This window comes from Carcharodon carcharias, chromosome 8 (assembly GCF_017639515.1).
Source record: "Carcharodon carcharias isolate sCarCar2 chromosome 8, sCarCar2.pri, whole genome shotgun sequence".
Classification (NCBI taxonomy): Eukaryota; Metazoa; Chordata; class Chondrichthyes; order Lamniformes; family Lamnidae; genus Carcharodon; species Carcharodon carcharias.
In genome coordinates this window covers 93,744,484-93,759,012 of record NC_054474.1, presented here as the reverse complement: position 1 = coordinate 93,759,012, position 14,529 = coordinate 93,744,484, and the positions used below count along the sequence as shown (strand labels likewise).

General features: G+C 43.2%; 1 protein-coding gene across 3 annotated transcripts in view; it reads right to left on the bottom strand.

Annotated features, from left to right (window-relative positions):
- The window catches only part of LOC121280982 (transcription elongation regulator 1-like), a 105,612-nt gene extending 91,963 nt beyond the window's left edge, over positions 1-13,649 (bottom strand). For all 3 annotated transcript variants that reach the window (XM_041193490.1, XM_041193491.1, XM_041193492.1), the window contains exons 1-2: positions 13,496-13,649; positions 1,197-1,425 (exon numbers count right to left, since the gene is read on the bottom strand). In XM_041193490.1, coding sequence (XP_041049424.1) covers positions 1,197-1,425; positions 13,496-13,608 — 342 coding nt within the window. In that variant the 5' untranslated portion in view covers positions 13,609-13,649. The remainder of the gene's footprint in view (positions 1-1,196; positions 1,426-13,495) is intronic.
- Positions 13,650-14,529: the final 880 nt, after the last annotated feature.

The following is a 14,529-nucleotide window of genomic DNA, read 5'->3' as shown; positions in this document are numbered from 1 at the left end:
CATGAGGAGGGGGCGAAGGAGAGAGACCAGAGAGTAAAGTGTAGAGATCAGGGTGTGATTTCATAAAGGTCACACTAATACGACAGTTTGATCATAGTTAACTGTTGAAAACAGGCAGGAAGTCTTTGTGAAGTAGCAAGGTGTTCAAAACCATGGGTGACAAGATTATTAGGTCGTGGATGACAAGAACTGTGCTTGCAAGTGAATGGACATTTTGCAAAGACATACTAATGTCCAAATCGTATGTTTTTGGAGTACAATTTCAGGGAGCTGCTTGTTTTAATTTAGGTTAATTAGGTTTGTGTGCTGGGGAAGTGACTCCATCACTTTTTGAGTCCTTGTTGGCTTGTACATGCAACCTTTGGATGAAGGCAGTGAGGAAGTAGAAGAGAACTGGAATGGAGATACACATGCCACTGACAGCAAGCAAATAGGTCAAGCAACTTAGTCCTGAATTAGAGGGAAATTTCAAGCTTAGCCAATTCTGAGGTGTAAAAATTGTAATCTTAAAAAAAGGCAATGGGTATAAACTATGGAGCTGTTCTAGAATTCACTGGACATTATAGCACACACAAAAGGGTGGGAAAAGGCTATGAGGACCATAAAGTTCACCAGAGAAACAGGATACAAAGATGGATTTTCAGCTCGCATCAAAATTACACATCCTATCTACCCGTTTCTCAAAGTGGTTCAATACTTGAACTAAAGTTTCAAGTTCTCCTCTCCTTTGAGGGCAGTAACTTGGGCTGAGTTATGGTTCACACAGGGACCATTATGCCCTCTGGGAGCACACCCAAGTGACCATTCTTCATGCATGATTTAACATGGGATGAATAGTGGTAGGCTGGAATTCATGAATGGCATCACAGTCTAGCCTGATACTCATCCTGTGTCCAAAGAAATATTCTCTCCCATTGGGTTCAATGAATAGCCAGCAGAAGTAGGAGCCACAGCTACTGTTACACCTATCTGAACACAGGCACTAAGGCCAGCCATAGAATTTACTGACTGGGCGAGTGAATTGTAAATATTTCTAAATCAATGACATTAAACAAAAATGCCTCGCCTATGATGGCTGAAAGCATGACCTGAAAAACATGCACAAGTGAAAGTAACCGAGCAAAATGGCAACTGAGCCACAGGCCTTTGAGGAAAGAAAAGTCATTTGTTTAACTTCTACCCTCTGTACCTCCTACCTGTAAATGTGGTGGAGCCATAGGTGGCGGCATTCCTCCTGGGGGTGGCGGAATTGGTGGCATACTGGGGTCGAATGGTGGTCGCCCAAAAGGAGGACGTGGTGGGGGTCCTCTCATCATTGCAAAAGGCGGAGGTGGTGGACGTACATGAAGTGGTGGAGGACCCCGCAACATGGCATTTGTTGGAGGAGCTGGACCACGGAATCGTAGCGCTTGCTGGTGTGCCATTCTACCAGAGGAAATAAAACAAATAGATTTAACATAACAAAATAATTAATAGATTTTAACACATAGGTTACCAACAGTTTCAAATTGTGGGGTTTCTTCCTGATCTCCTCCTTTTGCGGTGTGGGGAGGCATAGTGGTATTGTCACTGGGTTGGTATTCCAGAAACCCAGGGTAATGCTCTGGGGACCCGGGTTCGACTCCCACCATGACAGATGGTGAAATTTGAATTCAATTATAAAAAAAACATCTGGAATTAAAACGATTGTTGTAAAAATCCATCTGGTTCACTACTGTCCTTTAAGGAAGGAAATCTACCTAGTCTGGCCTCTCAGGACTCCAGGCCCACAGCAACGTGGATGACTCCTAAATGCCCTCTAAACAAGGGATGGGCAATAAAGGATGCGACTCCTGCATCCCATGAATAAAGAAAAACAAATTCCACGGTTACCAGCCGCTCACCAATAGCATGACATGTTAAGCCTCAGCACTGGTGCACCAGAACCAAACAAATTTCCACAGACATGCCATCTAGCTGAAGTCACTGGATAATGATTACAGCACTGACTGATTTTTAACTCCCAATCCAACTCATGCAGCAAAAATCAGGAAACAAACTTGGGACCCTGATCTTTTTGGCTATTGCCACACCAAAATCTGCATTTACACACTTAGAAAGGTAGAAAGCCCTTGAAGATCACAGAATGACTACAAATTTGAGGCAGCCTTACTGTACAAAGGAAAACAATGTTTGCTGTTTCTTGATCTCCTCAGATTCTATGAAAGTAGGGGCAAGGAATATGACAATGGTCCTAAATCATGAAAAGTTAGAATAAAAAGACATTGATCCCACATATAAGCACAATTTTATGAACACGTTAACAGAGATTTGGAGGAGAATGAAGAAGTTACCATAAAAATCTATAAGGTGCCTCAACCGTTTTATCAATAGACTTTCAAACGAGAGGGATTACCAAGTTCAAATCAGAGCAAAGTGACACTGCAATCAATCTGAAGCAAAAAACTGAAAATGCTGAAAGCCTCACCAACATGTTTTTGTTTCAGCTTTCCAGTATACGCACTTCTCTGCTTTTTGTTCTGTAATCTGCTCCAAATCAGCAATTCTGCTGGCGTGTATAAGTATCAAAACTATTCACGAACAAGGACAGCAATCTGAACCCAGAACAGAACAGCACCACTACCAGTGATGTAGTGACACAAGGCGACCCACCAACAAAGGGAAGGGTTATCTAATGTTTACAGGAAAAGAGAATTATTGATTTAAGATTAAATATCTTAGTTTTATCCATTTCAGCTGCACTCTCATCTCCTTCATGGTTTCCAATTTCTTATTTTTAAATCAGGACAAAGTTACTGTCCAGAATTCCAGCTGAATCTTATGGGTGAAAACTTAATACAAAAATAATTCATTTTTGGAATTAATACCTGGTGATGATAAACACTTTTTCCAGTTTTATTTTCTTTTACAGTTGAGAGGGGAAACAACAATACGAATTACAAGCGTGGTATAGAGTTAAATTCCAATGTTTGGGCACTGGATTTTGGAGAAAAAAAATCACACCGATGACATAGAAATAAAATTCAGTAAAAACTGAAAGTCTGGAAACTTCGATATTTTAAATTAGTGAAAACTAGAAACAAGAAACCTCCTGAGGGCCCTACAGAGTCAATCCTATTAAATGACTTTCTCCTCCAGGTCTCCACCCTCATGCCAGTTTCTTTACTGGTGTACAGTTCCACAGGTAGAAGCAGCACTTCTACTTCATCGCACTTACAGCAAGTACCAGCACACTGTTGCCTGAAGCCAGTTATCACACCCCAACTGTTGCCCTGGCTCAGACCACTTACCTCAGCACAGACTGGGTACCGAACTTGGAATCCCCTGGTCTGTGCATCCAAATGCCATGCCATGGAGTGTGCTCATTCACACTTTCTAATGGAACACTCTGCCAAATCACTTAAGGACAATTACATCATTCAGCTGCTAGAGAGAGCCATTGGCCAATCACTCGCCACCTCAAGCTGATAACCATCAAAACTGAGCCTAGACCCTTGTATGCACGTCTGTTTAAACTATGTCTCCGATTGAAGGTCACTGTATTTTACAGGAGAACATGAATTGAAATACAAAAACTAAAAGGAACGCTCCCAAAGCACAACAGCACATCCCTGTCTCATGCTGTACAAAGTGATCTAACTCAAGCATGGTTGAAAAATCAGTTAAATCTTATAACATGTTGACTGACAATCAAAATAGCTAAGTGCAATTGTAAGTTAAAACAAAACAACTACCATGTTACCCTCCCCCTCAAAAAGCATAACAGTCCTATGGATATCATTGCCGAAAGTACCATCAGTTCTCTACATTTTAGCACTTAATGTGCTGACATAGTGAATTTTCCAAGGCCACCAGCAGCCCTCTGGTATTTCAGTCAGTTAGTCATCAGTCTCAACACTAAATGTCAACAAGACATTTGACAGGAGAGGCATCATAGAACGGATCCATTTTTTGCACTCAAAATTTATTTTTTCTCTAGTGGAGTCAGTCAACAGTTAAAAAGAATCAGAAGCTATGAGGGGCCCGCCCACAAGCCCCTCCCACCCCGCCACTATAACATCGACATTGCTATCACAGCAGGTATCACCTAATTCAATGTCAACAGTAATTGAATCTGGCATCTTCCTGGTCCCTTCCTGTAAAGTGCAGAACCCAACAAGTCGTGCTTTTACCAAGGGGGCATTTTTTGTTTCTTTTCTTCCCCTCCCAGCTTGGCCTTTGGCTTGCCTTTAACATAGTAACAAAGATTGCTCACCTCCCCATGTGTATGCACAAGTGAAATTACCCAAGGAGCAAGGAAGTAACAGGAATAAATGACATCGTAAAAATAGTGTCTGGAAAGCGAGAAAAGGAATACTGCCAAAGTCCAGGTCAATGATCATCTATCTTAATCCCCAGAGCACTATGTTTAATCAAGGTCAACATGATCCTTTGCTTTCTGTTTAATAATTTGTTCTCAGGATGTTGTCAATAGCGGCAATGCTACATTTATTACCTATCCCTATTTAATCCAAGGGCATTAAGGGCCTATCATTTCTTCTGAGACTACAGTCTTGTGTTATGGGGTGGTGTGTTGCCTCCCTCAAGCTCATTTGTGAACTGGTTTGGTATTTATAACAATCAGGCAGTTTTTTTGTAGTCTGTACTGGAGACCACAAGTTACCAGGTTCATTGAATTTGATTTAATACCATGCCATTTATACTCTCGATCCCTACTTGCTAGTCTGGTATTATAACCACTACACTGTTGCATCAGTTATGTTTCATACTGAACAAGAGCTTTTTTAAGGGAGGATTAAACTCTTTTCAGACTGTCAATTTGAGAGCAGAACAAAGTTTTAACAAACAAAGCTTAGAAATAATATGCTTTAAAGATCTTTTCACCTCATCTGAATGATTCTTTTGATCATAAGGAGAAAACAAGAGCCCATAAGTCTGACGTACAGTTCTGGGATGCCAGGAACCCTCTAATACTTCATCATGTTCCAGCAGAAGTCAAGGATGGCGGCAACCAGGAATAGAAAAATGCCCAAATCCAGATCTTAAAACACTGAGGCCAATGGTGCTGCTGCCCCATCTGAGATCTTTTTCCGGTCGGCAGGATGTGACGAGTGGTGTGCCACAGGGATCAGTGCTGGGGCCTCAACTTTTTACAATGACTTGAAGGGACTGAAGGTATGGTTGCTAAATTTGCTGACAACACAAAGGAAACTAAATTCTGAAGAGAACAAAAAGGAGGCCACAGAGTGACACAGATAGGTTAAGTGAGTGGGCAAAGATCTGGCAAATGGAGTATAATGTGGGTAAACGTGAAATTGTTCATTTTGGCAAGCAGAATCAAAAAGAAATTTATTATCTAAATGGTGAGAGACTGCAGAGCTCTGAGATTCAGAGGGATCTAGGTGTCCTCGTGCATGGACCACAAAAGGTATGTTGACATAGCAGGTAATTAGGAAAGCTAATAGAATGTTATCATTTATTGTAAGGGGAATTGATTACAAAAGTAGGGAGGTTTTGCTTCAGTTGTACAGGGCATTGGTGAGGCCATATCTGGAGTAGTGTGTAGAGTACTGGTCTCCTTACTTAAAGAAAGATGTAAATGCATTAGAAGCAGTACAGAGACAGTTTACTAGACTAAGACCAGGAAGGGGTGGGTTCCTTATGAAGAAATGCTGGACAGGTTAGGCTTGTATCCACTGAATTTAGAAGAGTAAGAGACGACTTAATTGAAACCTTTAATATCCTGAGGGGTCTTGACAGGGTGGATGTGGAGAGGATGTTTCCTCTTGTGGGAGAATCTAGAACTAGGGGTCACTGTCTAAAAATAAGGGGTAATTCATTTAAGAGAGAGGTAAGGAGAATTTTTTTCTCTTGAGTGTTGAGAGCCTTTGGAACTCTGTTCCTCAAAAGGTGATGGAAGCAGAGCTAGTTAGATTCCTGAACAACAAGGGGGTTAAAAGTTAGAGGGTAGGCTGGAATTTGGGGTTGAGGTTACATTCAGATCAACCATGATCTTATTGAATGGCAGAGCAAGCTCGAGGGGCCGAGTGGCCTACTCCTGCTCCTCATTCGTATGTTTGTATGTTCAGTCACTGAGGGAGGTGGGTCAGGGTGACTCAAGGTCAGAAAAAGAATCTAACCAGGAAGGTCACTAAAGGCAATGCATTTGATGTAGCCTGCATGGTATTTAGCAAGACTTTTGACAAGGTTCTACATGGTACATTGTGATCTATAAATTATAATTTCCTGGGAAACTCATGCAAAGTCACAAGTTAGTTCCAAAATTGGCTCAGTAGCAGGAAGCAAAGGTTACGTCCAATGGGTGTTCTTTTCTGACAGGAAGGCCATTTCCTTTGGGGTTCTGCAGGGCTCAGTGCTGGGCTTGTTGCTGTTTGTGGTATTAATCAATGACTTACATGTGACTGTAATGGGCATGGTTAAGGAGTTTGGAGATTATATAACAATTGATTGTGTGGTTGAGTGAGAAAGAAAGCTGTTGACTGCAGAAAGGTATCAATGAAATGGTCAGGTGGGCAGAAAAGTGACAGATGGAATTCAATCTAGAGAAGTGAGAGAATGCATTTGGGGAGGACAAACAAGGCAAATATATGAAAAATATGGAGCACATGTCTACAGATTCCTGAAGGTAGCAGGAGAGGTACATCAGCCGTCAAGACATATGGAAGAAATAACAAAACAAAAACAGAATTACCTGGAAAAACTCAGCAGGTCTGGCAGCATTGGTGGAGAAGAAGAGTTGATGTTTCGAGTCCTCATGACCCTTCAACAGAACTGGGTGAATCCAAGGAGAGGGGTGAAATATAAGCTGGTTTAAGGTGGGGGGTGTTGGGTGGGGGGAGAGAAGTGGAGGGGGGTGGTGTGGTTGTAGGGACAAGCATGTCCCTACCCCACCCCCCACCTCCACTTTAAACCAGCTTATATTTCACCCCTCTCCTTGGATTCACCCAGTTATGTTGAAGGGTCAGTCATGAGGACTCGAAATGTCAACTCTTTTCTTCTCCACCGATGCTGCCAGACCTGCTGAGTTTTTCCAGGTAATTCTGTTTTTGTTTTGGATTTCCAGCATCCGCACTTTTTTGTTTTTATCTCTTTTATATGGAAGAGATACTTTGCTTTATTGGCGAGAGGTGCAGTTAAAGAGCAAGCAGACTAAGCTAGAATTGTATAAAACACAATCTCGACCCCAGCTCCAGACTACCTATAGTTTTGGTCACCACGTTACAGGAGAAATGTGATGGCACTCAAGAGGGGGCAGAAGGAATTTACAAAGATGTTGCCAGAAATTGATCATTTTAACTATAAGGAGGGTTGGAATAGCCTGAGGTTGTTTTCTTTAGAACAGAGGAGGTTGAGGGGAGGTTTAAGTGTACAAAATTATCTAGGGTCCAGATAGAGTAGATAGGAAGGGCCTACTTCTATTAGCAGAGAGAACAACATTCAGGGGTCATAGATTTAAAGGATTAGTGGAAGGATTAGAAGGAAGTTGAGAGGACGGTTTTTCACCCAGAGTGTGGTGGGGGGCTGGCACTCCCTGTCCAAAATTGGTCAAAGAGACAGAAACCTTCATCGCAGTTAGAAGACACTGGATATGCATGGACCAAGAGCTAGAAAGTGAGATTAGACTGGATAGTTTTCTTTCATTCGCAGCTGGCACAAACATGATGGTTCAAATGGCCTCCTTCTGTGCCATAAGTCATGCTTCTATGTAACCATTAGCTTACAAAGAAACATCAGGTAGCTAATTCAATGAATGAAAAATGTTCAGTGTTTGTTCTTATCAACACATAGGCCATTACATCACCCAGACAGCAATGGGCTGAAAGAGGAGCTCTTTGTTACATCGCAATTTACAGAAGAGCCATGAATGAAAATAAAATCACAAAGATGGGATGCATTCAACAGATCAACTGTGACATTGTCCTTAATACCCAGAAGCTTGATAGTGATTGGAGGTTGCTATCTCACATAGCAAATTTTACTAAGGGAATTTCCAATCTTTAAATCCAAGCAAATAGGTTTCACCAGCGTGAAGTTAGCTGAAGAGGTGGAAAATATCAGTCAGCCTGCTTACTACTATCCAGTGACTGCAGCTGAAACTCTGCATCTGAGGACAAGATCTAAAGCCATGGCAAATACCACATTTGATTGATGAATCTCGATTGGAAGTGCAAAACTGCCAGATCCATCAAAGTAGCATGCAATATCATACTGTGTGGAACTGTCAACCAACAAGAATGCCTTGCCTTCATCCTTACCAACACTCTCATCCACCCCATTGCATTTTTAAAAATTCTTTCATGGAATGGGAGGATCACTGGCAAGATCAACATTGGTTGCCCATCCCTACTTGAGAAGGTGGTGGTGAACCACTTTCTTGAACCACTACAGTCCATGTGGTATAGGTACACCGTGTGTGCGTGCGTGTGTGTGTGTGCGTGTGGAGTTCCAGGATTTCGACCCAGCAACAGTGAAGAAAAGATGATATAGTTCCAATTCAGGATGATGCAGGGCTTGGAGGGGAACTTGCAGCTGGTGGCATTCCATACCTGTTGTCCTTCTATACGGTAGGAGTCGCGGTTTCGGACGGTGCTGTCAAAGATGCATTTAGCTTCTGCAATGCATCTTGTATACCGTATATAATGCTGCCATTTGTATATCAGTGGTATAGATAGTGAATGTTTAAGGTGGTGAATGGGGTGCTGATCAAGTGGGCTGCAATAGCCTGGATGATGTCAAACTTTGAGTGCTGTTGCAGCTGCACTCATCCAGGCAAGTGGAGAATATTCCATCACACTCCTGGTAGATGGTGGACAGGCTTTAGAGTCAGGTGGCGAGTTATTTGTCTCCAAATTCCCAGTATCTGATCTGCTCTTGTAGCCACAGTATTTATATGGCTGGTCCAGATCAGTTTCTGGTCAGTGGTAAACCCCAGGAAGTTGATGGTGAGGGATTCAGTTATGGTAATGTTGAACATCAAGGGGTGATGGTTAGATGCTCCCTTGTTGGAGATGGTCATTGCCTGGCATTTGTGAGATGCAAATATTACATGCCACTTGTCAGCCCAAGCCTGAACGTTGTCCAGGTCTTGCTGCATAGGGACACAGACTGTTTCAGTATCTAAGGAATCGTGAATGTGCAATGTTCAGGACGAAGCATCTGCAAATATCCCCACTTCTGACATTATGATGGAGGGAAGGTTGATGAAGTAACTGAAGATGGTTGGAGCTAGGACACTACCTTGAGGAACTCCTTCAGCAATTGGGGCTGAAATGATTCGCCTCCAACAACCACAACCATCTTCCTTTGGGCTAGGTATGATCTCAACCAGTCAAGCATTTTCCCCGATTCCCATTGACCTCAGTTTTGCTAGAGCAACTTGATGCCACACATGGCCAAAAGCTGCCTTGATGTCAAAGGCAGTTAATCTGAGCTCACCTCTGCAGTTCAGCCCTTTTGTCCATTTTTGGACCAAGGCTGCAATGAGGTTAGGGGCTGAGTCGTAGAACCCAACTGAGCATCAGTGAGCAGGTTATTGCTAGTCAAGTGCTGCTTGATAGCACCATCAGCAACATCTTCCATCACTGCTGATGACAGAGTAGACTGACATGGTGGGTACTAACCAAATTGATTTTGCCCTGTTTTTTTGTGAATAGGGCATACGTGGGCAATTTTCCAAATTGTCAGGTAGTTCCAGTATTATAGCTGTACTGGAACAGCTTGGCTAAGGGCGTGGCTAGTACTGGAGCACAAGCCTTCAGTACTATTGCCAGGGCCCATAGTTTTTGTGGTATCAAGTGCCTTCAGCCATTTTTTAATATCACATGGACTAAATTGAAATGGCTGAAGACTGGTATCTGTGATGCCGGGGGCCTCAGGTGGAGGCTGAGATGGACCACCTACTCCGCACATCTGGCTAGAAGGGTGTAAGTGCTTTAGCCTTGTCTTCTGCAATGATGTTCTGGGTTTCCCCAGAATTGAGGATGGGGATATCTGTGGACTGCAACCCACGTAGTCACAGGTGTTCCAAAACACCCATCTCCAATCACTCCAATCCTCAATCCAGCAGACAGAGATCTCTACCCAACTAGCTTACAGAATTGTGGTGGGACAATAAGCAAGTCTCTTCATACTGGCACTGGTGCTAATGCTGCAAAGTGAGCAAACATTACAGGAAACAAGGATGACAGGAGAGTTCTGAAGGCACAAGGAGATGAGATACAAAAGGAAAATTAACCAACAGCTCTCTTCCTCCTGTTCAAGGGTGAACTTTAAGTACTGGACTCCAATCTAAGTGTTGGTTGTAAGAAAGCATAGCTACATTATGTTGGAGGTAAATAATCCTTTTATGATTAATTTAGATTTTACTGTTAATTCGAAAATTCCAAACTCCATTTTACTCAAAAAACTCTGCCCCCAGAACACTCTTCATCTTACCAGCTCCCTTATTGTTTGAATGAATATACCAAACAGTTTGGTTCCCTCTTCAGGTCTTTCCCCATCACCACAATTGGGAGTTTGAAAAAAAGAACTTGCATTTCTGTAGCACAAATCACAACCTCAGTATATCCCAAAGCGACGTGCAGCAACTTTTCTGAAATGCAGTCGATGTTCTCGAAAACACAGCAGCCAATTTGCAGACAGCAATACCCAATAAACAGCAATGTGATAATGACCAGAGAATCTGTTTTAGTGATAGTGATTCAAGGACAAATATGGGTCAGAACTCAGAATTACCCTGCTCTTTTTTGCACTGCAGCTCAGGATCTTTTACATCCACTTGAGAGGACAGATGGGGGTCTCAGTTTAACATGTAATCTGAAAGACAACAGTGCAGCATTCCCTCAATACTGTAGCAAAGTGTCAACCTTCAATTATATCCCAAAGCTGTGTACTGTGAAAATAGTCTTGTGACTCTCATTTCTCATTGTGCAAAGAAACACCAAGCTTCTGCAGGCCATTGTCTCAGAACACGCAGCATACACTTTCAATGCGAGGAGTCTCAGACTGTTGAAGATCAGGGTTCTATGCCATTCTGGAAAAGGCGCAAAATGAATCTTATTTTTACACTATGTCCCATTTGACTGGAGGATGAATTGCCATCATCATTCCTGTTTTTCTTTATTGCTGCCTCAGTTGAGGGAGGGGAATGGAACTGCTGAGCCCAGTAATAAGGGGCAGCCGTGTCCTCCACCCCAGCTTCCCTTTCCCCAAACATGCCCCCCTCCCGCCCGGTTTCCCCTGCCGCCAATCCCCACAGCTACCCACCCCCAGCTTCCTCCTTTTCCCAAATCTGAAACTTTAAACCAAGTGCTCAAGCCCAGTTCCAAAAACAAAAAGCAGACTCCCTCTGGAATCACAGGTTGTACAATTAAATTCCAGGCACCCTTAAGTATTGCTGTCAAGGACAAAGGTTTCAAATCACTAAAACCTTTTTTTTTTTAAACTGCAGATATTGAATCGCAAACAGTTTAAGAACACCCATACTTGAATTGAGTAACTTATTCTGTTGCCATTCTTCACTTTACTAATTCTGCAGGTCTCAAATGGAGCAGACATGTCTTCTGCACTACTCAAGCTTGCTGTCCTCATCAGCGGACACCACCTCTTTCCCCTCAACATTGCATAATTCTTCATAAAACAGCAATGACTAAGTCTTCAAGACAGACCAAGACATCAATACTGCTCCAACACAAGTAAAAGCTGATATCTCCGACCACCATAACCTCAATCACCCCAATTTTGTGAACACTGGTATTCAAAATGTTCCTTTACTATTTACTTTACACCCCCTCACCCCAGCTGCAAATTGCCCCACAAGTACTTCACAACATAATCTAGGCTTGAAGCTCCAATGGGTTTGCTACATTGTCAAGTGATTGAGACATGAAACTGGGGTCCTTTCTGCCCTCCTGGCTAGATGCATAAGAGCACTGGGGAAGAAAAGCAAATGTCATCTGGTATTCCGGCTAATATCTATGCCTTAACCATCATTAACCCAGATTATCTGGTCATTTATCTCACTGCTGTTTCAAGGAGCATGCATGCTAATTCATTGACTGTAAAGCACTTCTGGTTAAATGTTACATAACTGCGAGCATATCGCTTTCCCTGCAGAATACAAATATGCTAATTAAATCCAGTGACAATTCACAATTCCTTGATTTATGCAATTCTTTCAACTTTGTTCGGTTCACGAGGGCCCCTCACCAAGTAGGGAAGTGGATGATACCTCACTCTCTCGTCAGCAAATGTCAATTCTTTAAAAATCCCTCTCCTTTTCCAGAAATGCTCACCTTACAATATTTCCACCCTCCCACCAAATCGGGTCATCAAATGCATGCAAAACAGATCAATGATGATTTTTGTTAGCAAAATGTTTCATCCAACTTCCAATTTCACATATCTAAACATCTAACTTCAAGCATCATCTGACAGAACTGTTCCAAGGGAAAACAAAAACAATTTTACAATCAATATTTTAATACTGAGTCTAAATCAGCGAGTGAGAGGCCAGACTTAAAAAAATCATAAAGCTTGTCATTCCTGATCATTATCCAATGAATTCTGAGCTTTGCACAACCAATCAAAAACAAAGGATGCTCATTATTGTCTACCTGATCTAGACCTGAACACTTAAGCAAGCAGTTTTCATTTAACTGGGCCACTTGTATTAGCAATGGCAGCCTTTCAGGCAACCATTTCTTAGTTCTTATCCAGGTAGCTTATGCCCACTGCCAATCCATTAGCCCTGGCAAAAAGAGAAAAAAAATGTCCAGTTGCCCGTTTCTAAGGTCACTGACATGCAACGGGGTCTGGTACAACTACAATACACTCAAAATAAGCTCTCTACACAAGTTAGCGCTGGGGGGACTGGCTCTGGAAAGATACCCATACACCAGAGAAAACACGCGATAAAGCCACAGGGACAAATAAATTATGTAAAATCCTCCAATGGCCCGTCTGAAACACCATCCCCCCCCAATCAGATTCTGAAGATAAACGAGAAGTTTTGGAAAGGGAGGTGAAAGGTTAATAATTAAACATGGCTGCTTCATGTACACACTCTGCCTGTGTGAAGTTACTGGTCAGACCTTCTAGGCAATGTAAGCAGAGTTTTCAGTGGTGTATTACCTCTTTGGGGAGGGGAATGGAACTGCTGAGCCCAGTAATAAGGGGCAGCCGTGTCCTCCACCCCAGCTTCCCTTTCCCCAAACATGCCCCCTCCCCCCGCCCGGTTTCCCCTGCCGCCAATCCCCACAGCTACCCACCCCCAGCTTCCCCCTTTTCCCAAAACTACCCCCTAGTATCCCCTCTCCGCCAGTTCCACCCGCCCCCTCTCCAGTTAAAACCTCTCAGGCGGTCGGGGCCTGAGGCTAAGGCTAAGGCCTGGCCAGTCTGCTCCGTCTCGGCGCTGGTGAGTCGTAGGAAGGAGACTTATTTATACCAACATCCCGGATTTAGTTGCTCTACGTACCGGGCCTGGTTAGAGGTGTCGCTGTTGGGTTTCGGCTGCTCGCCGGCTCCGTCCGCCTGCGCTTGGCTCGGGTGTAACAGACCATCCTGCATCAACAAACCCACGTCGGCCATGATGGAGAAGCAATGGGGGGAGGGGGGGTGTGTGAAAAAAATGCCGCCGCCGACCGCGAAATTCAACCTAACCTGCTAGCGGCGACCCGCCCCGCCATCTCATTGGTCGCTCGCCCCCTGTTCCGATCTCTGAGTGGTCAGGCCGCTTGTCATTGCAACGGCTGCGCCAGCACGTTAGGTTGCAGTGCGAGACAAGAAGTGATGCCATTCAATTTCCGAAGCCTCATGCTCACTCCTCCTCCCCCCCTCCCCCACCAAACTCATGTGCTGCTGTCTCCTGTACTCTTACCCAATAGAGAAAAATGACCCATTCTTTGGAGGATCACAACTAATAAGGAACTAAACCACAGAAAAAAAACTTGTAAAGTTAAATAATAATGTTGTTACCTGTGTCCACTATGTCCTTCAGTCCTTGCAGTGCCCACTAGCTGTAGAAACATAAAACTTAAGAATAGGAGTAGACCATTCAGCCCATCGAACCTGCTTCGCCATTCAGTAAGATCATGGCTAATCTTATGCCTCAATTCCTTTCTCACCTGCTTCCTGTATCCTTTCATTCCATGTGAGATCAAAAAGCTATTGGTCTCAGTCTTGAATATACTCAATGATGGAGCAGCCACCACCACCTTGTGTGGTAGAAAATCCCAAAGAATCACAACCCTCTGAAGAAATTTCTCTTCTCAGGCCCTTATTCTTAGGCAGTGCCCTCACCACCTCCCCTACCACCTATCCTAGATTTCCCAGCCAAGGGAAAGATTCTTTCAATGTCTATCCTTCCAAGTACCTTCAGAATCTTACAAAAGCAAAACACTGCTGAATCTGCTGGAAATCTGAAAAAAATAGAAAATTGTGTAAATGTGCAGGTAGAACTTCAGTCAATTAAAGGTCATCAACCCGAAACGCTAACTCTGTTTCTCTCCA